The sequence below is a fragment of the Indicator indicator genome, chromosome 5, assembly GCF_027791375.1.
Source record: "Indicator indicator isolate 239-I01 chromosome 5, UM_Iind_1.1, whole genome shotgun sequence".
Classification (NCBI taxonomy): Eukaryota; Metazoa; Chordata; class Aves; order Piciformes; family Indicatoridae; genus Indicator; species Indicator indicator.
In genome coordinates, this window is record NC_072014.1 from 42,012,618 (window position 1) to 42,028,952 (window position 16,335).

Below are 16,335 nucleotides of genomic sequence, written 5' to 3' on the forward strand. Positions count from 1 at the left end.
CCTGGAGCATGTTCAGGGAAGAGCAATGAGGCCAGTGAGGGTTTGGAGGGCATCATACAAGCAGCAGCTGAGGAAGCTGGGCTTGTTCAGTCTGGAGAAGAAAAGGCTGAGGGGAAATCTTGTTGGTCTCTACAACTCCCTGAAAGGAGGTTGGAGTGAGGCTGGTGTTGGTCTCTTCTCCCAAGTAAGCAGTGAAAGGACGAGAGGTTTGAGTTGTACCAGGGGAGGGTTAGGTTGGACATTAGGAAAAACTTCATTACTGAGAGAGTGGTGAAGTGTTGGAACAGGCTGCCCAGGGAGGTGGTGGAGGTGTTCAAGAAGCTGTAAATGTGGTGCTTCAGGACATGGTTTAGTGGTCATGATAGTTGGGTTATGGTTGGACTCGATGATCTTAAAGGTCTTTTCCAGCCTTAGAGGTTCTATTCTATATTTCTATTCTGTTCTATATTTCTATCCTATCCTATCCTATCCTGTCCTGTCCTGTTCCATTCCATTGATAAAAGTGCTGTGGCAGAAACAATCTGCTCTATAAACTCCTCTCAATTTCTTGTGTAGAGCCCACCAGTGCTGAGTTGGCCTGCCATGGTGTACCCATCAGTGGTGTGGATTTTGACCTGTGTCTTGGCTGTAAGCAAGATGCTTTGTTTCATGGATGCTTCACAAAGCTGCAGCTAATCAGCTCTTGCTTGGCCATAGCTTTTACTGCATTCAACTGAAATTATATAGAGGGTTTTAGGGAAATAAACAGAAATTAAAATGTACTGCAGCAGCTTTCTTGTGAAAAGAGGGCAGTAAACATAGCAGATAAATCCTTATATTTCTTTCATCTAGCATTCAGGAATTGTGCAGTGCTAAAACACCCAGACATTTTAAAGGCTGCAGTCCTTTATTGTTGCTAAAAACAAATGTATTTCTCCAAACTGAGTTAATGAAAGAAGTTAATAACAGCAGCACTGAAAAGCTCTGTGCTTAGGCACTGTACAGACCTAAACGAAGCAGCCAAACTCTGTTGTTTTGAACTGAAAGGAATTAATTTCCAAGAACTAACCTGTCTATTAGCTGGGGGATTATTAGGAACAGGGATTGGGCCTTTTAAGGTACAAGTTCAGCTTTTGCATTTTTATGATAGAAGGGATCATGATCTGTGCTTACTCTGGCCAATTCTGTAGCTGCTTCTGCCACAGCATTTCGCTTACTGAGCAGTAAAGATGGGGAGGTATAGTGAAAGATCTTCTGAAAGCAGTAGCAGCCATTTCCAGGTTTATAACTAAAAGATGTGAGTTTTGGCACTGGGGAGAGGAATATTTATTTGTATTTATATATTTTTCTTCATTGTGGAAGGTAATTTTCACATATCTTTTGTAAGCTGACATTCTCAAAATACATATTCTTAACATAATAAAAGTGTTTTCTTTAATTAGAAAAAAATCAAGGAGGACAACTTGTATAGGTGCTCCATTCTGTCTGTCTCCTTCAGTCTCCAATAGATTAATTGGAAGAGCTCTTTAAGATCATTAAGGTTAATTTACCAACACTAAACTGTATCCCTCAGCACCACATCTACACATCTATGAAATCCCTCCAGGCATGGTGACTTCATCACTTCCCTGGGCAGCCTGTTTCAGAGCTTCACAACCCTTTCAAGGAAGAATTTTTTCCTAATGTCTAACCTAAACCTTCCCTCAGCAACTTGAGGCTGTTTCCTTGTCCTCTTCCTCTTGATGTAATTATATAGTATCTTCCATTTCTGCTGCTGGAGAACCCCCATTTTTAACAGCAGATAGAAGCCATCTCCTCTGTACTCCTTGCAACTTTTTCATGGTCATCTGCATTGAAATGCCAGGTTCCCATCTTTCAGTTGTGCTAGAAATGGGAAAAGAGATCTTGCCGGTTTGCCAGAGGTTTTGGAGAGGGTTAAAATCAGAGAACTTTGAATCTTCAGGTTGGTGCCTTTCCCCCTGATGTTTCTAGAGTTAATGTAACAAAATCACACTCTTCAGTGATGGCTGAGAGTTCTTTTAGCTGGGCAATGATGATGGTGGGATCTGTCTAACATGCCAGTGATAGGCAGAACCTCTAGGAAGATGTTGGGCAGATAAGACTTCTTGTACAAGAGAAGCAGAATGGTGGTGTTGGAGCCTTTGCCACATATGAAAGAGCAGCAAAGAAATGTGCTGGGCTCCTGCCTTGTCTCTTCTCATCTGTAGGTGAATGCAGAAAAGAAGACTGGAGCATTTGTGTGGAAACAAGGAGACCAACAGGTCAAAAGCCATAGGTGGGAAGGAGGCTGCTATTCCCGAAAGCATTTCAGCTCCCACAGCCTGCTTGCAAAGGATTCTTTCTCTCTATGATGTTGGGATTATTTCACTTTTCTTTCTGACTCCTGGTGCTTTGGTGAGCAGTGTCAGGCCTCTCTTGTGCTCAGACAGCAGTGATATGCAGTGAGGATGAATGACAGCCTCTCACCTCACATATACTTTTCACCAGCCTAGTGAGTGATAAGCACATGTCCTCAATGCACCTCATGACCCATGGGTCTGGACTGCCTGTATAACATATTGAGAAACCAAGCAGCCATAAAGCGTTTCTTACCTCCACTTCAGTGTTTGCAGGGATTGCTGAGATTGTGGTAGCACTTCCAGCATACACTTCCAAATATTTCAGGGTTTTGGAGAGCTGCTTGTTTTCTCCTGACTGACTTCAAGTGGAGAAATTATACCTACATGATCATTTAACTGCATCTTAAAAATATTGATCTGGTTGACTTAAACACACCAGAACAAAGCATCTTTTACTATGCACTATGAAGTTGATTTTTGTTTTATACATGCACACACTTTTCAATCAGAATTATGTATACAGGGGTTGAAATGACATTCCATTTCTCTAGTACCCTGCTACCTACACACATGGTCAGTTGAAGGTTGACCAAAGGTAAATTATCCTTCAGTAAAAAGGATTCCTTCCAAGGAATTTTCATTTCCCTACACATTTACTGATACAAAAGTCATGCTTCAGTCAGCCACTGTGCTCATGCAGCCCAGAAGGCAAATCATATCCTAGGCTGCATTCTGCCCCTTTGCTCTGCTGAAACCCCACCTCCAATATCTCCAGCATGAGAAGGACACAGAGCTGCTGCAGTGAGTCCAGAGGAGGCCACAAAGATCATCCAAGGGCTGGAGCACCTCTGCTATGAGGCCAGGCTGAGGGAGCTGGGGGTGTTTGGCTTGGAGAAGAGAAGGCTCCAGGGGGACCTTAGAGCTGCCTTCCAGTACCTGAAGGGATCCTGCAGGAAGGCTGCAGAGGGACTTACCATGAGGGTGTCTAGAGACAGGCCAAGGGGCAATGGTTTGAAGCTGAGGCAGAGCAGGTTTAGACTGGAGATGAAGAATAAATTCTCCTGTACAAGAGTAGTGAAACTCTGGGACAGGTTGCCCATGGAGGCTGTGGATGCTTCCAGCCTGGGGGTGTTGCAGGCCAGGTTGGATGAGGCCTTGAGCAGCTGAGTCTAGTTGAGAAGCATCCCTGCCCATGGCAGGGGAGGTTGGAGTAGGTGATCTCTGAGGTCCCTTCCAACCTAAGCCATTCTATGAATCTATGATAATTCTTTTAAAAGATGATGACATTAATTATTAAGGTACACGTTCTGCTCCTAATTCAGGTGAAAAGGCTGACTTTTATTTAGCTTTCTTGCACTTGTTCTTTATGTATGACAATAGCTATTCTGTTCCCACTGCCAAATCCCACGGCAGCACTTGATTCATTAATCTTAACCATTCTTTGCAGTTTGGTCGCTGATGTCGTGGTGTTCAACTCGGCTTTTAACATGGAATCCTTTCTTACATCCATTGGAAGATTTATGAAGCTGATTCCTGACCACAGACCCAAGGATTTGGAAAAAATAATCCGACCCAAGTGCCAAGTTCTTTATTTTCCAGTCAGGTTTCCTGATGTGAGCAGGTCAGTGCATTTTCCACATCATAAACTGCCTCCAGCCTGTCAGAACTCTCTATTTATGGTGACGTTCTAACTAATCAGCTAAAGCATCTCTAATGAAAGAGTTTGATGATATGCAAAACCCCCTAATTGATAAATGTGGATCAGGAGTTAGAGGCTATTCAGGCAACGTCTGGTCTGCTGAGCCTGCCCTTAGCATGTGTCGTGGGAACTTGCATCCTTCAGGATGGGTGATTCCCTGCTTGTTGTGATTCTTCACTTCTTGTAGTGATTCCCCACTTCCTGTAGTGATTCCTCACTCGTAGTGATTCCCCACTTGTAGTGATTCCCCACTTGTTGTGGTGATTCCCCACTTGTGGTGATTCTCCACTTGTTGTAGTGACCCCCAACTTGTGAAGGACATCACCCAGAGGTTACCTAAACTAATCCAGCCCTCTGACTATTACCCATTGCTGGTAATCCAGGCTGGAAGTGAAGAAATTGAAAAGAGCAGCACCAGGAAGATTAAAAAGGAAATTAAGGCCCTTGGGAAATCGATTGACGGGGCAGGAGCTCAAGTGGTGTTCTGCTCAGTTCCCTCAGCAGCTGTGGTGTACACTGAGAGGAACAGGAAAACCCACACCATCAACAGTTGGCTTAGGAGATGGTGCCAGCAGCGGAATTTTGGCTTCTTTGATCACGGGGCAACTCTTACTGCACCTGACCTGCTGGACCAAGATGGGTTGAATTTATCTAGAAAGGGTAAGAGGGTGCTGGCACTGGGGTTGGCAGGACTCATTGGGAGGGCTTTAAACTAGGTCTGAAGGGGGTGGGTGTGGAAACCAGTCTCCCTGGAAACTGGTTGAAATCAGCAGCCCAGCTGAAGTGCATGTACACCAATGCACACAGTGTGGGCAACAAACAAGATGAACTGGAACTCTTGGTTCACCAGGAGAACTATGATGTAGTTGCCATTACAGAAACATGGTGGGACAATTCTCACAATTGGAGTACTGCACTGGGGGGTTATAAGCTCTTTAGGAGAGACAGGCAAGGGAGAAGAGGAGGAGGGGTGGCCCTGTATATTAGGGAATCTTTTGATGCCTCAGAACTCGAGGTTGCAGATGAAAGGATTGAATGCTTATGGGTTAAAATCAGAGGGAGGCCACACAAAACTGACATCCTGGTTGGAGTCTGTTATAGACCACCCAACCAGGATGAGGAGGCCGATGAGATATTCTATAAGCAGCTGGAAGCTGTCTCAAGATCATCAGACCTTGTCCTTGTGGGGGACTTTAACCTACCAGACATCTGCTGGGAACTTAATTCAGCAGAGAGGAGACAGTCCAGAAGGTTCCTAGAGTGCATGGATGACAACTTCCTGATGCAGCTCTTAGGTGAACCTACCAGGGGTAAGGCTCTGCTTGATCTGCTGTTCTCAAATAGAGAAGGGCTGGTGGGAGATGTGATGGTTGGAGGCTGTCTAGGGTGCAGCGACCATGAGATAGTGGAGTTTTCAATATGCAGGGAGATAGGGAGGAGCAGTAACAGAACCCTCACTTTGGACTTTCAGAGGGCAAACTTCAGGTTGTTCAGGCAACTTACTCAGAAAGTTCCCTGGGTAACAGCCCTTAAGAAGAAAGGGGTCCAGGATGGTTGGACCTACTTCAAACAGGAGCTCCTAAAGGCACAGGAACTGGCAGTTCCCACATGCCGTAAGACGAGCCGGCGGGGAAGACGACCGGCCTGGATGAGCAAGGAGCTCCTGAAGGATTTAAGGGAAAAAAAGAGGGTTTATCGCCTTTGGAAAGGGGGGGAGGCAACTAGTGATATGTTTAAGGATGTTGCTAGATCATGTAGAAGAAAAATTAGAGAGGCAAAAGCACAGTTAGAAATTAAACTGGCCGCTTCTGTGAAAGACAACAAAAAGCATTTTTATAAATATATTAATGCTAAAAAGAGGGGCAAGAGGAGCCTCCACTCTTTACTGGACGTGGAGGGTAACATTGTAACTAAGGATGAGGAGAAGGCTGAGATTCTAAATACCTTCTTTGCCTCCATTTTCAACAGTAAGGCAGGAGGACTTCAGGATAACTGGCCTCCTGAGCTGGTTGATGGGGTCAAGGAGCAGTGTTGTACTCCTGAAATCCATGTGGAATTAGTTCGAGACTTGTTGAGTCACTTGGATATTCACAAGTCCATGGGACCTGATGGGATTCATCCTAGGGTGCTGAAAGAGCTGGCAGATGAGCTGGCCAAGCCTCTCTCCATCATTTTCCACCAGTCCTGGCTCACTGGAGAGGTCCCAGAAGACTGGAAACTGGCCAATGTGACACCCATCCACAAGAAGGGACGAGCAGAAGAACCTGGGAACTTCAGGCCTGTCAGCCTGACCTCAGTGCCAGGGAAAATCATGGAGCAGATTGTCTTGGGGGCAATCACTGCATACCTGAAGGATAGCCAAGGAATCAGGCCCAGCCAACATGGATTTAGGAAGGGCAGGTCCTGCCTCACCAACCTGATCTCCTTCTATGATCAGGTGACAGCCTGATGGACGTGGGAAAGGCTGTGGATGTAGTCTACCTGGACTTCAGCAAGGCCTTTGACACTGTCCCCCACAGCAAACTCCTGGCCAAGCTGGCAGCCTGTGGCTTGGACAGCAGCACTGTGCTGGGTTAGGAACTGGCTGGAGGGCCGAGCCCAGAGAGTGGTGGTGAATGGTGCCACATCCAGCTGGCAGCCTGTCACTAGTGGTGTCCCCCAGGGATCAGTGCTGGGCCCCATCCTGTTCAATATCTTTATTGATGATCTGGATGAGGGGATTGAGTCCATCATCAGTAAATTTGCAGATGACACCAAGGTGGGAGCAGGTGTTGATCTGTTAGAAGGTAGAAGGGCTCTGCAGAGGGACCTGGACAGATGGGCAGAGTCCAACAGGATGGCATTCAACAAATCCAAGTGCTGGGTGCTGCACTTTGGCCACAACAACCCCATGCAGAGCTACAGGCTGGGGTCAGAGTGGCTGGAGAGCAGCCAGGTGGAAAGGGACCTGGGGGTACTGGTTGACAGGCACCTGAACATGAGCCAGCAGTGTGCCCAGGTGGCCAAGAGAGCCAATGGCATCCTGGCCTGCATCAGGCATAGTGTGGCCAGCAGGAGCAGGGAGGTCATTGTACCCCTGTACACAGCACTGGTTAGGCCACACCTTGAGTGCTGTGTCCAGTTCTGGGCCCCTCAGTTTAGGAAAGATGTTGAATTGCTGGAGCATGTCCAGAGAAGGGCAACGAGGCTGGGGAGAGGCCTTGAGCACAAGCCCTATGAGGAGAGGCTGAGGGAGCTGGGACTGTTTAGCCTGGAGAAGAGAAGGCTCAGGGGAGACCTCATTGCTGTCTACAACTACCTGAAGGGAGGTTGTAGCCAGGAGGGGTTTGGTCTCTTCTCCCAGGCAACCAGCACCAGAACAAGAGGACACAGTCTCAAGCTGTGCCAGGGGAGGTTTAGGCTGGAGGTGAGGAGAAAGTTCTTCACAGAGAGAGTGGTTGGCCATTGGAATGTGCTGCCCAGGGAGGTGGTGGAGTCACCATCCCTGGAGGCGTTCAAGAGGGGATTGGACGTGGCACTTGGTGCCATGGTTTAGATAGGCATGAGGTGTAGGGTGACAGGTTGGACTCGATGATCCTTGAGGTCTCTTCCAACCTTCTTGATTCTTGATTCTTGATTCTTAATGGTTTCCCACTTGTTGTAGTGGTTTCCCACTTGTTCTAGTCTTCAGGGAGTTGCCTGCTCCTCAGCTCTGTATAAATTTATACAGGGGAGGTCAAGGAGAAGAAAGAAATGTTAGAGAGCAGTAAAAGTGCAGTCAAGTATCTCCCGTGGTATGTTGCAGGGGGATTTTATTCCCTCCTCCCTCTGCTTTTATTGCTTCCCAGGTAGGTGAAAGGCATCCCAGCAGCAGGGAGCTGCCTTGCAGATGCTGGCATTAGCTTCTGTAGTAGTTGCTCTTCAGTCTTCCTCAGTTACTCTGAAGGACATTTTTTATTACCCTTGTTTCAGAGCCTGTCTTGAAATTAGCAGTGGGTTATGTGGCTCAAAGGGAACATTCACAAGGTCCTTTTCACTTTTGATTAAACCTGGCACAATTGTTTTTCCTCTTATAAGGATCCTCCTCCCACTGAACAGGGACTTTGCTTCAATGGGACCAGCACTAAATAGAGCATGAGTCTGCAGTTTGATTATACTTTCAAAACCAGCAGGGTACTGGGGACATTTTTTGGCTGGAATAAGGGTGGAATCACAGGATAACAGAATGTTAGGGGTTGGAAGGGACACCCAGAGATCAGGACTCTTTACAGGATCCTGTTTTAAACATGGCTGAATGCACCTGTGGCAATTGAATGCTGGCTGGGTTTTTTTTTTTTTTTCAGTGTAGGCTGCATTTTTATCATGACTGGATGGAGTTGGAGGAGAGAAAGGTTAAGAAAAAATTGTGGCCAAGCTAAAATGTATAAAGCAAGCTCTTAGCCCAGAGTGTTTTGCAAGTTATTTTCAAATGGTAATTTGCTTTATCCAAACCAAACTCATACAGTGTAAGTAAGTGATTATTTGCATGACTGACAATCATTTCAGTGCCTGCAGTCTTTTGAAAATGCATAATTTTGCTGAGATGTTGGGAAAATACTTTAAAATTCTGAAGGCAAAAGAAGCAGGGTGGGGTTTATTTATTTATTTATTTTTATTTGACCTCTTTTATTTCGCGTGTGAACATCTCAGGGTGTGTTTGTGTCTTAAACATAATCTGTGTTTGGATTTAGGAGAGGAGTGATCTAAGAAATCATCCTCATGCATGCTGTGGTGATCTTTTTAAGATTATTTTAGATTAGTATTTCAATTGTAGGGCAAAAAAACCCCAAACAACCCAACAAACAAACATAAAGCTGACCCTTGTTCAAAACCAGTGTAATAAAGAGCATATCAAGTTAATCCTGGGAGGTATCTACCTTTTAGTGTAATTACTTGTAGCTGATGGGGACACAGACTAGCACAAGCAAACAGAATCATAGATTGATAGAATGGTTTGGGTTGGAGGGCACCTCCACAGGTCATCTAGTCCAACCCCCCTGTAGTCAGCAGGGACATCTCAACTCGATCAGGTTGCTCAGAGCTCTGTCAAGTTTGACCTTGAATTTCATCTCCAGAGATGGGGCCTCAACCACCTGTTTGGGCAACCTGTTGCAGTGTTTTACCAACCTTGTGGTACAGAACTTGTTCCTAACATCCAATCTAAATCTCCTCTTCTCTAATTCCAAACCACTGCCCCTTGTTCTGTCACTGCAGGCCTTCAGAAACAGTTCCTCTGCAGCCTTCTTGTAGCTCCCTTCAGGTACTGGAAGGTTGCTATTAGGTCTCCTTAGAGGCTTCTCTTCTCCAGGCAGAACTACCCCAGCTCCCTTAGCCTGTCCATGCAGCAGAGATGCTCCATCCCCCTGATGATATTCATGACTTGCTCTGTCAGGTCCAGACCTGGGACAGGATGAGAGAGTTGGGGCCATTCAGCCTGGAGGCTCTGGGGACACCTTAGATCATACAGTTCCAACCCCACCTGTCTATGAATTCACACTTACTTTGGCTAAATTTACATTGATTTTCTGCTTTAATACAAATAAAATCCTCAATGTTCATATTTTTGTATGCAATCCATACAGTCTGTTTTGATATAAACTGTTTCCACTTTTGCACTGGAAAACTGTGGCCCAGAAAGAAAATCCCCTTTGTCCTGATGGTATCTTTGATACTTGCATCTCCATATACCTGCTGTAACACCTCTGCAGGGTCCATCTGCATCCATCCTGTCTGTGGCAGTCAGCAAAGAGAGGTCAGATTAGGTTCTGCCTGGAGTTCATTTCAATGAATCTTGTGATACAGATTTAGTTCTCATTACTATTCCTCTGCCTGTAGTTTATCTTCATTATTAGCATGATGTGGTAGAAAAGAAAGATGTTTTTATAAGCAAGAATGTTCCTAAGAGCTCCAAATACTAAGGTGGAATAATAGAAAAGAAACATGAGAGGGTGAGGATTGCAGCAGAAAATAAAAATAGCTTCAGTGGAACTTGCTGGAGAGTATCTTGTACTGTCTGTGTTACCTATTTTGAAGTGGAATTACAGATTTTCAGCTGTTGTTCCTTTATTTTCTTTTCTGTCACTACTGTTAGCAGGACATTTTCAACCATTTGATTTTATATTTTTTTACTTATAGTGTAATATAGGCAGAATTTGCCAGTTTTGAGAGCACTTTAGAGCCAGCCAAGGGAATTCCTGTCTAAAGCAGAAGTTTTACAAGACACTGACAGAATGTCTTATACAGAAACGTGGCTGTCATGTGTTGGGGAGCCTGTTTTGGGACTCATGTCAAAAAGAAATTACGTCCCTTGGACCAGGCTTAAGTTCAGACCTCTGTTTGGATAACTAAGAGGCTCCCCCTTCCTCTCTAATGCTATACAATGATTTTGCTGTGCTGGAAAAATATCAGTGTCAACCAGCAAGGAGAGACTGGAATCCACAAGAGCCCAAAGCTATAGATGGGCACTGGGGAGGTGTCTCTGTTGCACAGAGTGATGCTCAGCAGTGGTACCCAAGTGAGCTCTAGTGAACTGTCTTGCATATGGGAAGTAGTATACCTTAAAAGAGCAGTTTTTGGCTAATTAGCCTTCCAGTGAAATAGCAAAGATTAGCTGAGGTGCAGTACTATGCTAATGAGAGTGATTCTGGCACTGGGGCCAGCTACTGCCTTTGGTGGTAGCTCAGGCATCTCTGTGGTGTCCCCTGCTCTCTATGGTAGGCACAGCCTCCATGCCACCACGCTTTATGGGTACTTAGCATAATTAGAAACCACCAATGGACTGCTCCTACCTTGGGGCTTGCTGTTGAAGAATTGGGTGATGGAAATTATTCCTGTGAATGTCTTTCCTCCTTACCTGCCTCAAGCAGTTTTGGAGGGTCGGTGTTGGCACGTTAGGCAACATGCATGAGGAATGTTCTCAAGATCTGGGGCACAGCATCTATTGCAAGAAAAGTGCAGTACCAGCTTAAAAGGGGCATAAAATAGAGTCTTTCAGTTTTGGAGCCTTTGGCAGTAGGTTGGCTACCTTCTGAATCTCTGGGATAAGTGCTAACTGCAGGCAGCTGTGCCTACAGCAAGGGGTTCAGTGGTTGAATGAAGAGGTCTTCTTCAGTGGTACTTTCTTATCGTAGAATCAGAATGCTTTGGGTCGGAAAGGACTCTTAAACATCATCCAGTCCAATCCCCCTGCAGTCAGCAGGGACATCTTCAACTAGATCAGGCTGCTTAGAGCTCCATCCAACCAGGCCTGGAAAGTTTCCAGGGGTGGAGCTTCTACCACCTCTCCTGGGCAACCTGGGCCAGTGTCTCACCACCCTCGGTGTCAAAACCTTCTTCCTTATATCTAGTCTGAACCTACCCTCCTCTAAATTAAAACCCTCACCTCTTTTCTTGTCACAGCAGGCTCTGCTAAAAAGTCTGTCCTCATATTTCTAGTCAGCCCCTTTAAGTACTGAAAGGCCAGAAGAAGGTCTCCCAGGAGCCCTCTCTTCTCCAGGCTGAACAACCCCAAGTCTCTGAGCCTGCCCTCACAGGAGAGGTGCTTCTTACATGCTGCTTTCTCCACACCCGTATCGTGTGGAGGCTGGGGGATGATGCAGGAATTTCCATTTGGATGTCTGGATGACAGAGGAGTAGCTGTTGCCCCAGCTTGGTCTTCCAGCCAGAACATCCCAGTTTTATCCCCAAAATGTTTATCCCCAGAACTCCCCAGCAGCAGCAGCCTGAGAGTGCCTTTCTACAGAGGGACTTGGCTGAGCAGGTAGCTCCAATGTAGGGGGTGGGTGTCAGGCAGAGGGGGCCAAGCTCTTTTTCGTGGTGCACTACAGTAATAAGACAAGGAACAATGGATACAAACTTGAACATGGAAGGTTTCACCTCAACATGAGGAGAAACTTCTGTACAGTGAGGGTGCCAGAGCCCTGGAACAGGCTGCCCAGGGTGGGTTATGGAGTCTGCTTCTCTGGAGACTTTCGAAACCCTCCTGGATTCATTGCTGTGCAGACTACCCTAGGTGATCCTGCTTTTTGGCAGGGGGGTTGGACCTGATGATCTGTGGAAGTCCCTTCTAACCTCTAGCATTCTGTGATTCGTTTTGCAAAACCTTCCAAATAGTAATTTGGGTTTTATCTATTGAGGGACAAAAATAGTTTTACTGACTGTCTTTTATCTGCCGTAGAGGTATCCACTAACCGCTATCAGAATAACCATTTAGTCTCACAATAGCTCACAAGGATCCTTAAGCAGAATTCTCTGAGCAGCCTCATTTTTTATTATGTTGGGTACTGCTCATGTTGCATACAACACATTCCCATAAAACTTGCATTTTGTATTTACAGAGAAATTTCTCTGGAGAGTTAAGGTCTTGTAAAACATTCTTGTTCTACAGCATGAACGAATTATTACACTCTGGGGCATTAAAAGTGAAGTGTACTGAAGAAAAGAATTTTTTCATTAAAATGCAGTTTATATTGATAAAACAGATTACTAGCATTTGATGAAATGTGAAACTTGGATCTACCCATATCACTAAATCGCCAGTAGGTTTATTTTGGCAAGAGGAACAGCATGTAATGTATAGCAGGACCAAGAGTTACACAGTACCTGTTAGTTTTGTATTAGATTAAATTGTCTTTCACTAAAGTACTTGAAAGAAACAAAACAAAACAAAACAAAAAACCCCTACTATATCTGTGCCTTGAAGTAGCAGAATGTGGTAACCAAGAATATTAGAAAATAAAAGCTGTCGTGTTATCAGTTTTGGCACAGTCATTTATCAATCAGTATTTTAAACATTGACAAGTGGTAATTTAATAGGGAATGACCCTGTTGGCAGGAAGTTCTAATGACAGATGATGCAAACTCATTTATCACTATGGGGCTGTGCTGGCTTCTTACCTTTCTCAGTATCACAGCTCATATTTTCCAAGTCTGGGATGTGAGAAGCCACAAAGGGCAAAACCTGTGGCACAGAGCCTGTAACCACTCCCATCTAATCTGATTAACCCCTTAGGTGCAAACTTCCTTGCAGTATAGCTGCTGAGATCTGAAAGTTCTTGTAGTGATTTGAATGCCATTTGCTTTTGAAGTAGGATTTGCCACAATACTTGTAAGTACTTCCCATAGTCAGGTTTTTGCAGAGATGTCCAAGTTGGGTCACTCTGAGCACAAAGCTGAGACACGCCGGTACTTGGCTTTCAAAAACAAACCACAGTCTAATAATTAATAGCACATTTCATTAGCAGGCATTAAAAATATTACATGCAGTGCCCTATACAATGGGCAGCTATTATTATTATCATCATTACTACTCAAGGAGGAAATTGATGCATTCAGAGGTTTAATTGATTCGTGCATATTCATGTGGGAAGTCAGTGGTAGAGTCACGACTGGACTGGATTATTAGGCACTTCCATGCATAATAATTTCTCTGCAGCTTGCAAAGAGAACAGACTATGTTGTTGTAATAAGTGTAGGCATCTGAAGTTGAGGGATGTCATGGGAGAGGAGATGAAAATGACACCTTCATCAGCAACTGGTGTGGATGGCTCTTTGAATTCTTCAGGGATGAGTCTCTCTGTGCATCAGTAAGTCAGCTCTCCTTGCTCAGAGCAGAAGCAGGGATTCAGTTTTACTACAGTTTACACAATAGTAAAAATTTTCAGAGAATCATAGAATGGTTTGGGTTGGAAGGGGCCTTCAAGGTCCTCTAGTCCAACTCCCTTGCCATGGGCAGGGACACCTTCTGCTAGCCCAGGTTGCTCAAGGCCTCATCCAGCCTGGACTTGAACACTTCCAGAGAGGAGGCATCCACAATCTTGCTGGGCAACCTGTTGCAGTGTCTCCCCACCCTCATTGTAAAGAATTTCTTCCTAATCTCCAGTATAAATCTCCCCTCTTTCAGTTTGAAGCTGTTACCCCTCATGCTGTCACTCCACTCCCTGATAAAGAGTCCCTCCTCATCTTTTCTGTAGGCCCCCTTTGAATACTGGAAGGTTTCCCTGGAGCCTTCTCTTCCCCAGGCTGCCCAACCCCAACCCTGTCAACCTGTGCTCACAGCAGGGGTGTTCTAGCCTTCTGATCACCTTCATGGCCTCCTCTGGACCAGCTCCAACAGAACCATGTCTTTCTTAACACTTGTGGCCCAAAGCTGAACACAGTGCTCCAGGTGGATTTAATACAATTTTGTGTTACCTTTTTTAAAGCATAATACACAGAAGCCCTGCTTTGGGCATTCTCTGCCTTCCTACCCCAGTTCTCTATCTGTTCTTTCTCTTTTCCTTTCACTGCAGAGTCTTTTTCCTCAAGGCTGATGCCTTGTCACTCTCTACAAACACATGAGAGGAGGCTGAAGCAAGGTGGGGTTGATCAGTTCTCATGTAAGCTACAGAACAAGAGGAATTCAGCACCAGGGAAGGTTTAGGTTGGAAATGAGGAAAAATCTCTTCACCAAAAGGGTGGGAAAAGGTTATTGATGAATGGTTGGATCCTACTGACTGCTAAATACCTTCATTTTCACTGCAGGCACTGCAGGGCTGGAGCACCTCTCCTACAAGCACAGGCTAAGGGAGCTGGGGTTGTTCAGTCTGGAGAAGGCGGCTCTGGGCAGACCTAATAGCAGCCTTCCAGTACCTGAAGGGAGCTACAAGAGGACTGCAGAGGGACTGTTCCCAAAGGCTTGCAGTGACAAGATGAGGGACAGTGGTTTGGAAGTAGAGGAGATTAGGAATAAATCTTTACCATGAGGGTGGTGGAACACTGGAACAGGTTGCTCAGGGAGGTAGTTGAGGCCCCCTCCCTGGAGATATTCAAGGTCAGGCTCAACAAGGCTCTGAGCAACCTGATCTAGTGCAGGATGTCCCTGCTGACTGCAGGGGGGTTGGACTAGATGACCTTTGGAGATCCCTTCCAACCCAAACCATTCTATGATTCTATGTGTGAAAGGTGTTTTTCACAGACAAGGCTGTTCCTGCTGAATTTTACATTTCAAAATGCTGCCCTCCAACATTTGAAGAGTTCCTTATATTTTTTATTATGAAATTCATGAATAGAAGTGAAGAAGGTGGATTTTTTCTTTTGATTTTTTTCTTTTTTTTTTTTCTTGAAAGTAATTTCATGCTTGCAGAATTCTAACAAAGAGGGAAGTGGTCATGTTGGGCATGTTGTTTCTTAGTTGGTATATGAGGCAGTGACAGAACCTTGTTGCTTGAATATTATGGGCATCTATTGTTGTAATTAAATGGAAAGAAAGCAAGTACTGTGCTAAAAACTGCAGAAAAAATAAGATTTGTGAGAGTTCTAAAAATTATTTACTGAGAATACAAAATGTTTTCAGGAACAGCTTTTAGGAGAATGAAGGAAGTTCTTTTACAGGTCATGAGGGAATGGCAAGAGCTCTAGAACAAGACATGCTTCAGCTGGCATCATAGAATGCTTTGGATTAGAGGGCAGCTTCAAAGGTCATCTAGTCCAATCCCACTGCAGTGAGCAGGGACATCTTCAACTAGATCAGGCTGCTCAGAGTCCCATCCAACCTGACCTGGAATGTTTCCACTGATGGGGCATCCACCACCTTTCAGTACAACCTGGCTAAGTGATTCACCACCCCAAGCATAAAAATTTCTTCTTTGTACTTTGTCTGAATCTCCTCTCTTTTAGTTTAAAACCATCAGCCCTTATCCTGTCACAACAAACCCTGCTAAAAAGTCTGTCCTCAGCTTTCTGATTGGCCCCTTTAAGTACTGAAAGGCTACCAGAAGATCTCCCTGCAGCCTTCTCTTCTCCAAGCTGAACAACCCTAACTCTCTCAGCATGTCCTTGTAGAAGAGCTGTTCCAGCCTTTGGACCATTTTTGTGGCCCTCCTCTGAACCTGCTCTAACTGGTTCATGTCCTTCTTGTGCTGATGACTCAGAGTTGGACACAGTGCTCCACGTGAGGTCTCACCAGAGCAGAGCAGAGGGGCAGATTCCCCTCCACTGACCTGCTGGCCACAGTGCTTTGGATGCAGCCCAGGACAGGTCTTCTGGACTTCAAGAACACATTGACTTCAGATTAGTTTTGGGGGGAAAAAATCCACCAAAACAAAAGCCCCCAAAGTAGGCCTTTCTGAAAGAGTGGTGGAATAGATAGCCTTGCAAATGTGAAATTAAAGTGTAAGTGGGTTGGATCTGCTTCGAGCACTGTTCTGTGCTGGATTGCAGAGAACCAATTCAAGCTGAAATCAGAGGTGCTGTTAGATGGAAGTGTCAGTGGAAAGGACAGGAAGATGTTCTATAGAAATG

General features: G+C 45.2%; 1 protein-coding gene across 10 annotated transcripts in view; it reads left to right on the forward strand.

The window, feature by feature from the left end:
• GTDC1 (glycosyltransferase like domain containing 1) overlaps positions 1–16,335 on the forward strand; it is a 153,911-nt gene that overhangs the window by 42,357 nt on the left and 95,219 nt on the right. For 8 of the 10 annotated variants that reach the window (XM_054381042.1, XM_054381045.1, XM_054381048.1 and 5 more), the window contains exon 3: positions 3,787–3,960. The exons of the other annotated variants lie outside the window; for them this stretch is intronic. In XM_054381042.1, coding sequence (XP_054237017.1) covers positions 3,787–3,960 — 174 coding nt within the window. The remainder of the gene's footprint in view (positions 1–3,786; positions 3,961–16,335) is intronic. 10 annotated transcript variants of the gene reach the window in all.